The 13517-nt window shown below is 43.2% G+C and overlaps 2 protein-coding genes and 1 non-coding gene across 3 annotated transcripts in view; all 3 read left to right on the forward strand.

The window, feature by feature from the left end:
- Nucleotides 1-902: 902 nt before the first annotated feature.
- malt3 (MALT paracaspase 3) lies at nt 903-8939 on the forward strand. The gene is made up of 15 exons (XM_084477925.1): nt 903-1012; nt 1314-1386; nt 1494-1618; nt 1755-1893; nt 2149-2324; nt 2557-2653; nt 3466-3501; nt 3600-3803; nt 4426-4603; nt 4690-4764; nt 4959-5086; nt 6021-6170; nt 6967-7121; nt 7475-7588; nt 7744-8939. The coding sequence occupies exons 1-15, from the start codon at nt 920-922 to the stop codon at nt 8038-8040; spliced, it is 2040 nt and encodes a 679-aa protein (XP_084334051.1). The 5' UTR covers nt 903-919; the 3' UTR covers nt 8041-8939.
- Nucleotides 8940-9739: 800 nt separating this feature from the next.
- AC3HAE_027816 (transfer RNA histidin (anticodon GUG)) lies at nt 9740-9811 on the forward strand. The gene has a single exon. It is a non-coding gene; the product is annotated as a tRNA-His (tRNA).
- A 996-nt stretch (nt 9812-10807) lies between these two features.
- The window catches only part of frmd5a (FERM domain containing 5a), a gene marked incomplete at its 5' end in the record, with an annotated part of 47283 nt that continues 44573 nt past the window's right edge, over nt 10808-13517 (forward strand). The window contains one exon of the mRNA XM_084477064.1: nt 10808-10909. Coding sequence (XP_084333190.1) covers nt 10808-10909 — 102 coding nt within the window. The remainder of the gene's footprint in view (nt 10910-13517) is intronic.

Below are 13517 nucleotides of genomic sequence, written 5' to 3' on the forward strand. Positions count from 1 at the left end.
ATAAAACCTTATGTATATATTTACATTTCACCCGAACCCTGTTTTGGGTGTCTCGCTGCTGTATATGAGTGTGCGCTGCACACTCATATACAGCAGCGAGACACTTAAGCAGTGAGACATTAAACTGTTGGACGGCATGTGAGCTCGGTAGCTGATGACGTCTTCGAGCTTGTGCCTTCCAGCCCAACAGTTGGCCTCGAGCTCAAAAACATTGCAACCCAAGGTCACAAGACTAATTCGTTGTTTACGTCACATGATCAATCATCATGTTTCATCATTCTGTTTGTACAAAAGGCGTCTGTAGCATGGACATAACATAAGTTATTATATGTTACATCTGTATAAGACTAAACTAAACCTGTTGTTGTAGGTATGCATGTATTTATACTTTGTAGTTTGTGTAAAACAATAACTATCTACTACCTCTGTCATGTCCTACTCATCTATGGCTGTTTCCCTTTTTCTAGCTTAATTTATTTTCAATATGCTGTGTCCAGTTGGCCAAATCGCTGAAGTTTCAGAGCCTCAAAATCTCTGCCTGAACACAGTGAACGCCCACCTACTTTCGCCTTTTTTTCTTGTCTTTTGTTTACCGTAATATCACTAATGTTTCCAAATCCAAATGAAACGTTTAACTGACGTTTTAAAGTCATGACTTGTGGTTGAAACTTAACTTTACTCTCTACTTTACATTATAACTTAAACGAAAACACACAGCCTTTCTTAATGGAGCCATCATATAAATAGTATTTTATGGTAGCTCTGCGTATTTCCACGTTTGTGACAAGCATGTGATTGGGTGTCACTGACGCGGCCGGTTTATTACAATGTTCGTGGTAATGTGGGTGGTGTTTGTTTTGGTATTCCGGGAAAGGGATGTCAGGAGGGCTCTGAAATAGACATACCATTACGTTTTAGTATGAAGTTGTCGAGAATATTTGGAAGAAGGCAGTCTTCTTTGGCGTTTGCCCCGGCACAGTGTGATATCCCACTGTACATCGTTTTACGGCAGGTATGTAAATAAACTTGTCATCATGATCGTCATTCATTGGCATGATGCTCTGTTTAACTTCTGACATTTAGTATGTTTTCATTATTATATAAATGGTATGTTGTTGCGTGTGATTCTTCATGAAATGAAGAAAAACCAAATAGTGACCAGAAGTCAATTTACCTATTGACCAGAAGTCAATTTAAGATTTACAACAAGACTTTAAGAGCTTTGTTGTATCTGTAATAAATGATCCATTCAGTCGAGCAAGCTCCATATGTCTTTTGAAATAAACTAAATATCTACAATTATGGCAATGCAGGTATCTCAAAACGAAGAGGACCATGCAGTGATGAGTGAAAACAAATCGAAGCTCTCACGAAACATGATCAAAGGTATGTATCTATATATAAACAATGTAATATGACCCCTACGTATTGGCCTTTCAAAACAACATAATATTATTCAAGTTAAATTAAACTTTTTTCCACTCCAACTTTAGACATTGCCATAGTTCGCCATCCTGTGTCTGTCTGTGTACCAGTCAACTATGAAGTGATTCTGAGTGTTCGTGCCGAGGGAACAGGTATCCTCAGCTACCAGTGGTTTACAGAAAATGAACAAGAGGTAAGCAATGTTTGATCATCAACATCCTCAAACAACAAACGACAACAATACTCTGTCTCCATCAGCAGTCTCAAACCTCTGCCTGCCTACCTTACCCACTACTTACATGCTCAATTCTAAATACATCTTCCTTCAGGTAATCGGTGGCACTCAAGCAGACCTGAAAGTGAAGGCTCAACAGAATCAGCTCTATGTGTGTCGTGTGAACGACCAGTTCTGCAACTGTGTCTTTAGTGACTGGGTCCGTGTGAAAGTATTAGATATTGTGAAGCCAGGTATGAATTTATATGAATATGATATACTGATGTGTGTGTGTGTGTGTGTGTGTGTGTGTGTGTGTGTGTGTGTGTGTGTGTATGCGGGTTTGTGCGTGTTTTAACCATAAAAGCAGTGTGTTTGATTGAAAGGATGTAATCCTATACATGCTGTGAGTTACTTGGTTAATGTTATTATTATTCAAAATTAATTATTATTTTGAAAGACGTTTTGTTCAACTCAGTTATGCTGTTCTTTACCCACACCCCTACCAGGCATGCCCAGAGTATGGCAGGGTGAGCCCAATATCGTCATCAGCCCCCAGTCCCAGACGGTCAAGGTGGGCCACAAAGTCACCCTTCGCTGCGCCGCCTTCGGTTCCCCCGCGCCGCACTACCAGTGGTACAGAAACGGACTGCAACTGCAGGACAAGAACAGCGAGACCTTGGAGGTAAAGAGCTGCTGTTGGTGTGGTATCGGCGCAGTATCGTCAAATGACAACCGTTTACAAAGTTGTTATTATGAACGTGTGCCGTGGTGCCGCCTGGCACGAGACACACAGCTGTGGATGTGGGTCTTCAAAACGTGCAGCATGTAATATCCTTTCCTAATAAGATTTGATGTTAGTTATGATGATGTTCATATGTAATAACATGATTATGATCCTTTGGTCGTGCGTGTAGCTGGAGCAAACGACAGCCGATGATGGAGGAACATATCTCTGCTCGGTGTCCAACGTGCTGGAGGAGAGATGGACGGAAGCAGCGGACATTAGAATAGGTAAGCCCCAGTCCAAATGCTCTGGTCACATGCCCATCGTGGCTCCGTATCTGAAGGCTGAATGTTTGAGGAACTCTGTCATCACATCTTGCTGACTCAGATTTCCTATTTTTATCCCCTTTCAACTTTCCATTGTCAGGCTCAAGATTTTCCGTTTTCAACCAACAATTTCCATGTATTTAGTTTTAGTTCATGCTAGTATCTTTCTGTTGAAAAATATTTTCCACTGATTGGGATTGGAGGTACTTCCCCTTCTCTACTTGGCCCTAAAAAGGAAGTTGAATTACTATTAATAGATTTACTAAAAACAGGAAATGACAACCAAAAGTGAAACCAGTTTTAGTGCGGATCTCTGTTTTGAATGAATGTATAGTATTTGTTAGTATATGCTACATGTGAACCTCCTAAGATGGCGCAATTTGATTGGTTCGCTATCTTGGGATATTGGGCAATATCCAATCATTGAGATCTCAAACTCAAATGCTATCCCTAAAAACACAAAAAGAGCAACACGGTCGTCTCGTCATGCTAATAAAAACAAATAAACCGCTAATAAAAACAATTAAATCCCGGGAAAAAGTGTTATCTTGTTTATTTTTGGAGTGTTCACGTGTAGTATATACTAAAACAATTATTCAATTTTCAATTTATTTAATAATTGTTAAGTATCTTTTTTCTTACCACTTATATTATGCTTAGCTTCATGCTGTATAAACAACATCACAAAACATGTATACCACACGTGAGCGAGTGTCATATATATATTTTTAAATAGTAATTTTTCTGTGTGTTCTTTTTTTGTGTTATTTTAGTCACGACTGATGAACTTCATCCTCCAACACCCACAGGTAAAATCCTATGGAATACAATATGGAATACTCTTAGTTTGCTATCATTATTCCTTCCGGTCCCTTTCACTCAAACACTGGTTTGCTCTTTGTGTTAGCAACGGACAAAGTGGCCCTGCTCATCGGTAACCTTAACTACGCCCACCACCCGGGCCTCATGGCCCCCACTATGGACGTGCACGAGCTGGGGAACCTGCTGCAGCAGCTGGGCTTCAGAGTGGTGTCCCTCATAGACCTGACCAAGGAGGATATGAAGGCTGCTATTGACAAGTTCCTGGACCTCCTGGACTGGGGAGTGTATGGTAGGTGGAACTCACTGCTCCTCTTTGTTGTTGTTTGTCTCCATCCGATGTGTCAGATGATAGAGAGCTTTGTCCTACCAATAAATAGTGGACGTCATAATATGACGGAGAGGTTTCAGTTGTCTCCAGCACTCATGAGTACACTGTTTAGTTCATGCTATGTTAGTAGGGGGCGAAACACAACCATCTCAATGCCTAACCCCGTTTTGAGTGTTACCACTAATCTTACGGCCTTAAATAGTTTATTATTTTAGAGATTGAGAGACACTAGAGCTGAGGAAAGCCAATATAGGGCGGCTATGAGTTAATATTTATCTCCTCAGGTTAAACATTACTTCCCTGCCCATTTGGCCCAGTTACGTTTGGTTAAACATATTCTCTTAAAGCGGTATGTTGGACTTTCAAATATAGTGAAAAGCTCTTTACATCCTTATGATGGCATTATATTAAATTTTATATGGATTTCATGGACTTCTAAAGATTTTACACTGATTGGGCTGAGGCCTTTTTGCATGCATGTGTAAAGAATGTGTCATGATGTCTGCTGTCATTGCTTAAAGAAGAATGCCCTCAGAGTACAACAATAGCATAAGGTGATGAGTTAGCTTATTTTTTCCAACAGGACTGTTCTACTATGCTGGCCATGGGTATGAACACTCGGGGAGGAATTACCTGGTGGCAGTGGATGCCCCACAACCGTACCGGCCGGAGAACTGTGTGTGTGTTCAGAGGATCATGCTGAGAATGCAGGAGAAACAGACAGCTCTGAGTGTAATCTTACTTGACACCTGCAGAAAATGGTAAGCAGTCTTTCTCTATAGCATTTTTTCTCATCGACAAATATGATTTCCTTTGAACTAAATTGTCCATTTTTGTTTACTTCAAGGTACAACAGACATTGTGCTTCTTCAGAAATCATGCCCTTGGGCCCAAGCGGGAACACCGTATATGGTTATGCCACGTAAGTACCCCAAATGATGAATGAAGATCATAGCAGTACAGTATAGATCAGTCAACCTATTCTGTAGGAACCAAACAACTAACATCTTCACAAGCCATATGTAGAACTCAAAACATGAACATCAAGACAGATTCCTTTGAAGTCCTCCCTCCCATGCTACTTATTTAATGGTTCTTATTCTTTCCTTGTGCCAGGTGTGAAGACGCTGAGGCGTTCGAGGTGCAGGATGGAGGGAAAAGCACCGGGATATTCACCAAGTACCTGAACAAGCACATTCTGGAGAACAGGAAGGTCACCCATGTGTTGGAGCAGGTGTCTGAAGGTCAGTGCCTTGCTTTAATCGTTGGCTCTGGGTCAGTGTCACATGAGAGGAAGATGGCGAGACGTTGTGTTAAGTGGTTTGTCTTTAGCAAGCAGCTGCACTAGGATCACTTGTGGGTTTTTTTTGGGCTAGAGTGCGATGATGTATAGTAAGTAGACAACCTCTTTGGTCAGAGTGAAATTTGAATATAATTAATTTTAGTAGTAAATGCTATAGATATGTGTGTTAGCATTGTGTTAACACCTGGCAGAAGTATCCTAAATGCTAGAGCTATGGCATTTAACCTCCAGTGATTTATATAAATCACTATGAGAACTTCATCAGTTCTCATATATAGAACTGATGTGAAGTTCCCAAATCGTAGGATGAGGTTAGATTGATTTGCTGCTAAGTTAGACGATTTTCTTTGGGGATTCTTTCCCCCAGAATCATAGCACCTGACAATTTCAGATACATGCAATGAGTTTACTTATTTGGTGGTGGCCTCATTTCCATTTGGTACTGCTTTGCACGATACAACCTATTTCTTTGGAAGTTCCCGCCATTGGCTGAAGAACAGGAAGTAACCTGAGGCTTGCAGACTGAGACAGCTGCTCTGTCGGTTGTGGTGCCAACTCACCCTCTTGGGCTTATGCACAAATCAGCCCCGCCGCCATGATAGCACAACTTTGTGACAGTGTGTGGGTGTTTGTGGGTGGGAGAGAGAAGCACATAGGGAGAGAGATAGTGGGCAGATAGAGGGAGACCAACCGTAACATATTTAGCACTATATCATGTTTGTTTCAAGTGAGATTTGAATAGCACCATTTATTACAAAAGGATATCCTAGAGCTAGTGTAGGGCTCAGACATTCATCTCCTCACCCTGTTTTATGGTTCTTAAAGGGCAAGCATTCATGTATTCCCTTCTTGTGTCTTTTTGTTTCGACTCCCAGATTTAGGTCTGGACCCCCTGGTGACTGGGAAGCAGGCTGTGGAGATCAAACACACCCTGAAGGAGCCCCGCTCCCTCACAGACCGCATCAGGACCGCAGGCCACACCCGGGAGCTCCACCTGCGGGACACCTGTTGGAGACAAGCCAATGGTATGCTTGTACACTATGGACCTGCTCCTCTGTTCCTTTAACAATAGCCCCTCTGTAGCGTTGCTATGAGGTAACAAGAGGCATGCAGCTTGTTTCAGAAATGTAGATATGTGCCTTTTCAGTCCGATTGAATACTGAAATGAGGCTGCGTAAAGGTTATACGTGCTGTAGGGTCATTTATTTATTATTTAATTTTGTTGTTTTACCTGCTAAATCCAATCTACTGAAAGAAAGCCTTTAACATGTGACACTAAACATGTATCAAAATTGGGAGTTTGGCCTAAGTGAATGGAACTTTTGCTTTCTTCTTTTCCCGGTGAGACGATTGAATGACGTGTCATGGTGTGCTAGGCATTGCACTGTGCTATTTTGTGCTATTTATTTGACCCCGCTCGTGATGCAGGACACGTTTGAAGTGCTGTGGTTTTGTGTGGGATGACGGCCCGCTTTTCACAAAGGCGGCTCGTCGTTCAAGCTGAGGTTAAACAGGAAATCTGTTGCACGTTGCCGACTGTACAGCACTGTGGGTGGGTGGAAGTTGCTTTACCGCCCCCGTTTTCAAAATAAGGGCTTCCTCTGAGCCAATCTTGCCATCACATACCAGGTGACGTCACATCTCTCCTTCCGACGCCATGGAAGATAAGGCTGCATTACATAGAATTATTTGGTTGGGATCCCGGTGAACAAGCTTAAAATAACCGGCCATGATTATCGAGAGACTGTTGTCTCGATGGTCTCCGGTAGATTAAATATACAGTAAATAGTTTGTAATTGTCTTGTTTCTTTCTCTCTGAAGCACTACCAGGTAAGACGGGGCTGTCCTTTCCTTGCGGCGTGAAGGTGGAGGTTAGCTTCTCTGCGCTGTTCTCCAACGTCTTGGTGGTCTTTGGAACGGTGAAGCACACTGGCCCGAAAACCCAGGACTGCTCTGTAACCCTCTCCAGCAAACCTGTGAGTCATCCAGCTTTCACTTGTGGCCTAATGCTCTCTGTATGTATTAACGTCTAGCTACACTTTGTAAGCTTTGTTTTTACATCTCTCGCGGTCTATGAAATATGTATAATCAATTTGACACAATGACAAGTATTGTCAATTGTGTTGTCAATACTGCTATTGTCTATTGTCTATTGACTGATCTCGTTTTAGATAGAACATTTTGTAAATTGATGGTAAGGCAAGGTTCATTCCTTTTTATTTGTAATTTCCTTTTTGAAAATATGTCTAATAACACAGTTGGCTGACAGTGAATATGGATGGTGGTCCTATATCTGTTAACACACTGCTTTCATTCTACCTTCTCTTAGTCAATGGAGGACATATTCTCTGGCCCAGGCAGGTCAGAGGTCGACAGTCTGATACACAGCAGGTCTGATAGCCCAGACTGCATCCTTAGGCTTTGCTCTCTTCAAAAGCTCCAGGTACACACACACACACACACACACACACACACACACACACACACACACACACACACACACACACACACACACACGCACACAATTGTGGTTTATGATTTTCTGATCAAGTGGAGTTTCTGATCAAGTGGATGTTTTTGTCTGTATTTCTTCTGCAGGACTCGTTGGTTATTAACGTGGACCTACACTATACCCACGTGGACAGCAAGTTGCGCCTCAAAGAGAGCCAACAGAAGGACATAGGGCGCCCCCTAGTGGCGTCCTGGGGACTATACAAGAAGCGGCATGCGGGCGCCACTGCACCCGCCAGAAGTTTGGACAGGCTTTCCAGCAGCAAGTCCCCAATCCAACAGACTATGGATTACCAATGTCGGCCCTTCACCAGGAAGGCGGAGGTCCTAGCTGCAAGGAGCAAAGTGCCAGAAGAGAATGATGAAAACGATCATTGGAAATAGCCTTGTGGAAAGGGTTTTGGTGCTGAAAGTCTGCCGCTAATGATGAACAAGGGCTAAAGGCCTTTATCACAGAGGTGCTTAAGGAGTGAAAACAAGTGTAGCTTATTGAGTTATGAAGTGTCCGGAGGCATGTCAGTGCCTATAATAAACATCATGAGATGCACCTTTGCTCCCTCCTACTGTAACGGCTCTGTGATAAAGGTCTATTATAGCCACATGTTGGTCAAGCTGCAAGAAATGAAATATGACCCATCCTCTGTGGGATAGTATCGCTCTCTAACTACTTTAGTATCACAGGTCCAGTACAAGGGGGCGGAAGCGGTCTAAGCTGTCTCTCACAAAGTGTTGGTATTGCTGGGAGGCACACCATCTGGGGAGTCAGATAAGAGGCCAGCCCTTGCTCCTAAGATACATATTCTCATGTCGGTTTACATTGAGAATCGCATGGATTTTAAATTACATTAATTTATGTTGTAGTGTTTCTATATTATGGAAGTAAGTCATTTATCATGCATGTGCTCTTTATCATGAATGACGAATGATATGAATGCCGTTTCCATTTTAGCTTGGAAGGAGTTTGATTTGCTTTTTCCTTTCCTCAGTATAATTTATCAGAAATGTGACAATAACAACAGTCTACTCTAAGTCTGTCTCCAGTGCAATTTCTACTTTTTTTTCTTTTGTAGTTTGTGCAGCTAGAGTAAATCTCACTATCATTCCTTAGCATTCATGGGGGAACATTTGTGGAAAAGATTGATATTTATAAACGTATAAAGATATGTGATCGAGGGCACAGCGCTTGTGTGTCATTAGCTGGGGTTGTGAATGGACTTTGAAAAGTGTATTATATTATATTATGTATTATATATGCCGTTTATGAACAAATAAATCCATTAAACACTAAACATTTGGCTGAGTCTGCATCTGGATAGTCTTGAGACTACAATATGATGAAAGAAAAAAATACCTTTCACTTATATGACTGTTTGGACTTTGCAATAGTTTATTAATTAGGTCAGATAATTCTGCATTCAGTATTCCAAGATAGATGTTTGTGTGTGTGTGTGTGTGTGTGTGTGTGTGTGTGTGTGTGTGTGCGCGCGCGCGCGCGTTTGCGTGCGTTTGTGCATCACAGGCAACAGGCTGTTTTGATTTTAATGTCTGTTTTAATGCTGGTTGCCTGGTGATATAAAAACTATCCCGGAGGTCCTGGCTTTGAGGCTGCGAGAGCCAGACCACAGAAGCGACTGTCCGTGGTCTCAGACTGGGGCCTGTGATCATCCGCTGTATAAATGTTGGATGAAGGGAGGTTCACACACTGATGCGCCGAGCTGTCCGCACGACCCATTGCGGTTAGGGGTAGAGACGCTCCCGCACCACGCCGCTATGCGGAATCGTACTTTATGACGTACCTTATACTTTATGACGATTAACACCAATTATTCACGAGGGCCAAGTTTTAACGGGGCGACAAAATATTTGTATCGCTTCTTTTTGTCGTAGAATTACACATACACATTACCTTTAATGTTGTATTAATACAATGAACTACCACGATCTGTGACAATTGGAGCTGATACGGTGACATAAATTGATATGGTGTGTCGTGCCATTTTACTTTCTAGTGTGAAGCCCCCTGCCCATGTGCAAGAATCATGAACCTATTTTCTCTGTAATATTGTATCGGCCCTGGTAGCTCGCCGTGATCGTATAGTGGTTAGTACTCTGCGTTGTGGCCGCAGCAACCCCGGTTCGAATCCGGGTCACGGCATTGATTCACAATGTCACGGCATAAGGGTCTACTTTTGGCATATTTGTTTGTTGTTGTTTTTTATTTATGCACCATAATTCGACCGAGTATTAAGCGAAAATTTAGCAGAACAAAAGTACAAAACTTATCATTTATTAAAGTCTCCACCAACAGATGGCAGCATAGAGCTGATGCGCCGTTTCAAGTTAGTATAAAGTAGCATTCGAGCAGTCGAATACGAATGAAAGTATACATAATAATATTAGTTATTTTCTGCATAATCAGTTGTTTTGCGTACAGCCTATTTACATTTAGAAAATAATGCGCCCCTTTAAGGGTGGCTGCATGTGAACGCCAAGGGCTGCATTGCTGTCTCGTAGAGCTATCATATTTTAATAAACTAGGCGTCATCAATGGACAGGCTGGTTTATGTTAGTCTGTGTTACTGCACACCAAATGTACACACACATTACATTCTTGAAATCATTTCTGAATAATGGTTAGATTACATGTTTCGTGGAAAATCCGTGTAGGCTATACAAGTAAAAACTCCAAAGCATCTCTGAGATGTGCATGACGGAACATTATAAAATCATAAGCTACAATACATTCAAGCATAAAATGTTCTGTCGCGGCCAAAAAAGATGAGGCACCGATACAGGTTTAATACGTTTGCGCCTGGATTGGAAACTATACGTTGTAAATGAAGTCTGCACAAATGACCAGAGCACTCCTTGGTTGGTTCTTCTTGACGTCAATCACCAAGAGGCCCCGCCCTCATGCTAAAGTTGCATTGGTGAACAGTGGAGCGGTGATGCCGCGGATCTGGGGACGTCCTAGGATTCGAGCCTCGCATTGGCACACTTGATGGGACAAAGATGCTTCACACGTCGGCGGTTGTATCGGTAGCTGGGGGTCGTTTACGTGACCGAAGAATGTGGCCAATGTGACATCATTTATGCAGTGTTTAGTGGATTGTTCTGGTCCTAGAACGCCGACCAGCAATTTTCTGAGAAGATGTTGAGCCGATTTATGAGTGGCAGCATCAGGAATCTTGAACGAGAATACAACTGCACCGTCCGACTCTTGGATGATACGGAATATACGTGTACCATTCAGGTGAGTCACCTGTTCTTCGTGCGCTATTTATTGCGATTGTACTGACCTGGCTGCAGGCAGCGTGCAGCAGGGTTTAGCGAAGGGACGAGCAAGTGTCTGGTGGTCCTGCGGCTCTTTATCAGGGAGCTGGTTTATCTGCTTGTCCATACTGAAGAACGCATTTCTTAGCCCAAATGAACCAGCACGATGTTCAGTTAATCATTGCACGCCACGTTTATTCTATAGAGCTACGGAACTGGGTTGACTGCTCGCGTCAAGGAGACCGAGGAGAACAAACCAAGCTTATTCCTTAGCTTATCAAAGATGAGATTTAGTTGATGCCTCCACATGCAGGCTATGCCACATTATGTCAAGCTTGAGATAGTATACATGGATTTGGGACACACATGGAAGGAGACATACGATAGCTTTTTAAAATAATGTAGAATTTAATAATATAATTATAAAGTGATAAAAGCTATTTAATATGTCTGCAAAAGTAAGATGGTATATGTTACGTTTCTTTTAAAAGGCACTCAAAATACAAGGCGAAAGATCAAGGCATTGATATTGTTCATTGTTATTACTCCATATTAAGCCATCTAAGGCTATATATATTTATATATACAGTATATCAGTTAAAGATGGATATAAGGCACTGCCTGTGACAATCCTATGATGTCACAGGCAGTGATGTGAATTGTGAAAACACACTAGGATATAACAGGACAACCCTATATAGGCTTACACACATCTCCATAACACCTTTCCTCATAGGTACTGTAAATATATCAAATCATACATGCATAGTAAACACAATTCCCTGTTCCCTAGGTTAGGCCTTGTTTAATCAAAGCTGACTGATGGCCCTGTCAAAATGATGCATTCTTCTTCTCTGCTTTCAAGTGGCTGGATACGGTGTTCACCTGTAGCTGCAGTAATCCTCAGATGTGTCTCTTTCAAGTTAGCAACATGTAGAAGACGCACCAAGAGATGGCCTATTTGTTTCAGCGCACCTGTACGGAGCGTGTATTTCTGCTGTCACTTTGAATCCCATTGTTGTTTGTTCCTCCCAGTCTATGGTGTGACGTGAAAGTGGTAAATAGTGTTGTTTGTGTAGTGTGTGTGTGTGTGTGTGTGTGTGTGCGTGTGTGTGTGTGTTTATTCAGCCAGCAGGTGTGCTGTGTTTGCAGCAGTGTCCTGTGCTTTTGGGGTGTGACGTCAGCGGAGGGTGGGAGGGGGGTGGGTGGTGGCTGGCGGTGTTCGGGGAGGTGGTGATGTAGCGTAATGCTCTGGTGTTGCCGTGACCCTGTGGCTTTCTTGGCTCTCGCGATACACTGGGAAGAAACACAACGCTCCTCTCTGCTAAAAGGCAGCTACTGCGCTGCTAGTGGCTGCCAGGGACTGAGAGACCATGATTGTTTTTATTTAGCAGCACATTTTACCTCTGCCTCCAGGCCACCGGGTTATTGCAGGATTCCAGGACACCTAGACCGGGGGTCTTGAGCAGTCAGAAGTGTAACTAGGTCATTGGTTCTCTGTCTCCTTCTGTCCCTCTCTCGTCTCTCTTCCCTCTGCGTCGAGCTGTGCTTCTCCATCACTTGGCGTTGTGATTCCTCTTCTGTCATCCCCACAAGACCTGTGTCCATTCCACCGGTTATCCGCTTTAATTGTTTCTAATTTGGATTCACCCAAAGGCCAACATCGTCCGTCTTACTCCTATTAAACCATATTTTAACACAAATAATCTGTTACAATCTGTCACAGCGGAGGCAGCCAGGCGTTCTATGGGTCTATGGCTCCAGGACTCAGGACCCCTGATGGGAAGATGGGCCTCGTAGTAGTAGTAGTAGTAGTAGTAGTAGTAGTAGTAGTAGTAGTAGTAGTCGTGGTATCATGCTGATCCACGACCACATTTGGACTTGACTTTGTCCTTGTTTTCAGACGGCCTCCGCTCCCAGTGCGTTCTGTATGCACGTATCCACAAAGACAGGATGCACTGCATATGCCAGCCACGCGTAGGAAAAATCAATAGTGTGTGTTTGGCTCCAGAAGCGAAAACCCCCAAACATTATCGTCATTGGTTTTCTATCATATCCATTATTGATGAGCCGCGGCGGGGCCTGGTCCCAGGGGCTTCATCACCTTATGTTGACATGTATTCTCCCATTCCTACTGACATTTGGACGTGTAATCCAGCCCAGTGTGTGTGTGTGTGTGTGGGGGGGGGGGAAGTGCGATCTCCCAGGTGGCTCTGAGGACACCGTCCTCTGTACATAACCCAGCGTGGGTCAGGTGGGCCGCAGGCTTTGTGTGTGCCCTGTTATGTTGGCTGAGACGTTGCTACGGTGACTTCCTAGTTACTCTGCCAATATGTGCAATCTCTTTATTTCTCCAAGGGAAACGCTCCCCACCCCCCCCCCCCCCACTCTGCCATTGGAGAAAGAGCCTGGCCAAAGAGCCAGGCATTTGTTCCTAAGGGCAGCGTTTGCACACTGGGAAGTAATTTATTCCCCTTGTCTGCCATTGGATGAATGCTGAGGTGACTAAGGCCGCACCCACCCCTGCTTGTATCCTTCTCTTTGTCTGCTGCGCTCACATTTCCCATTCTAGACCGGCTATTCAGACA

Source organism: Micromesistius poutassou, assembly GCF_964030765.1.
Source record: "Micromesistius poutassou genome assembly, chromosome: 13".
Classification (NCBI taxonomy): Eukaryota; Metazoa; Chordata; class Actinopteri; order Gadiformes; family Gadidae; genus Micromesistius; species Micromesistius poutassou.

What these genes read in the sequence shown, in the direction of transcription:
- malt3 (XM_084477925.1), top strand. Translation starts at nt 920, where the DNA reads ATGAAGTTGTCGAGAATATTTGGAAGAAGGCAGTCTTCTTTGGCGTTT. An exon ending in TTACAGAAAATGAACAAGAG is followed by an intron (nt 1,619 to 1,754) that starts GTAAGCAATGTT and finishes ATCTTCCTTCAG; the next exon opens with GTAATCGGTGGCACTCAAGC. An exon ending in GCTCTCTTCAAAAGCTCCAG is followed by an intron (nt 7,589 to 7,743) that starts GTACACACACAC and finishes TTTCTTCTGCAG; the next exon opens with GACTCGTTGGTTATTAACGT.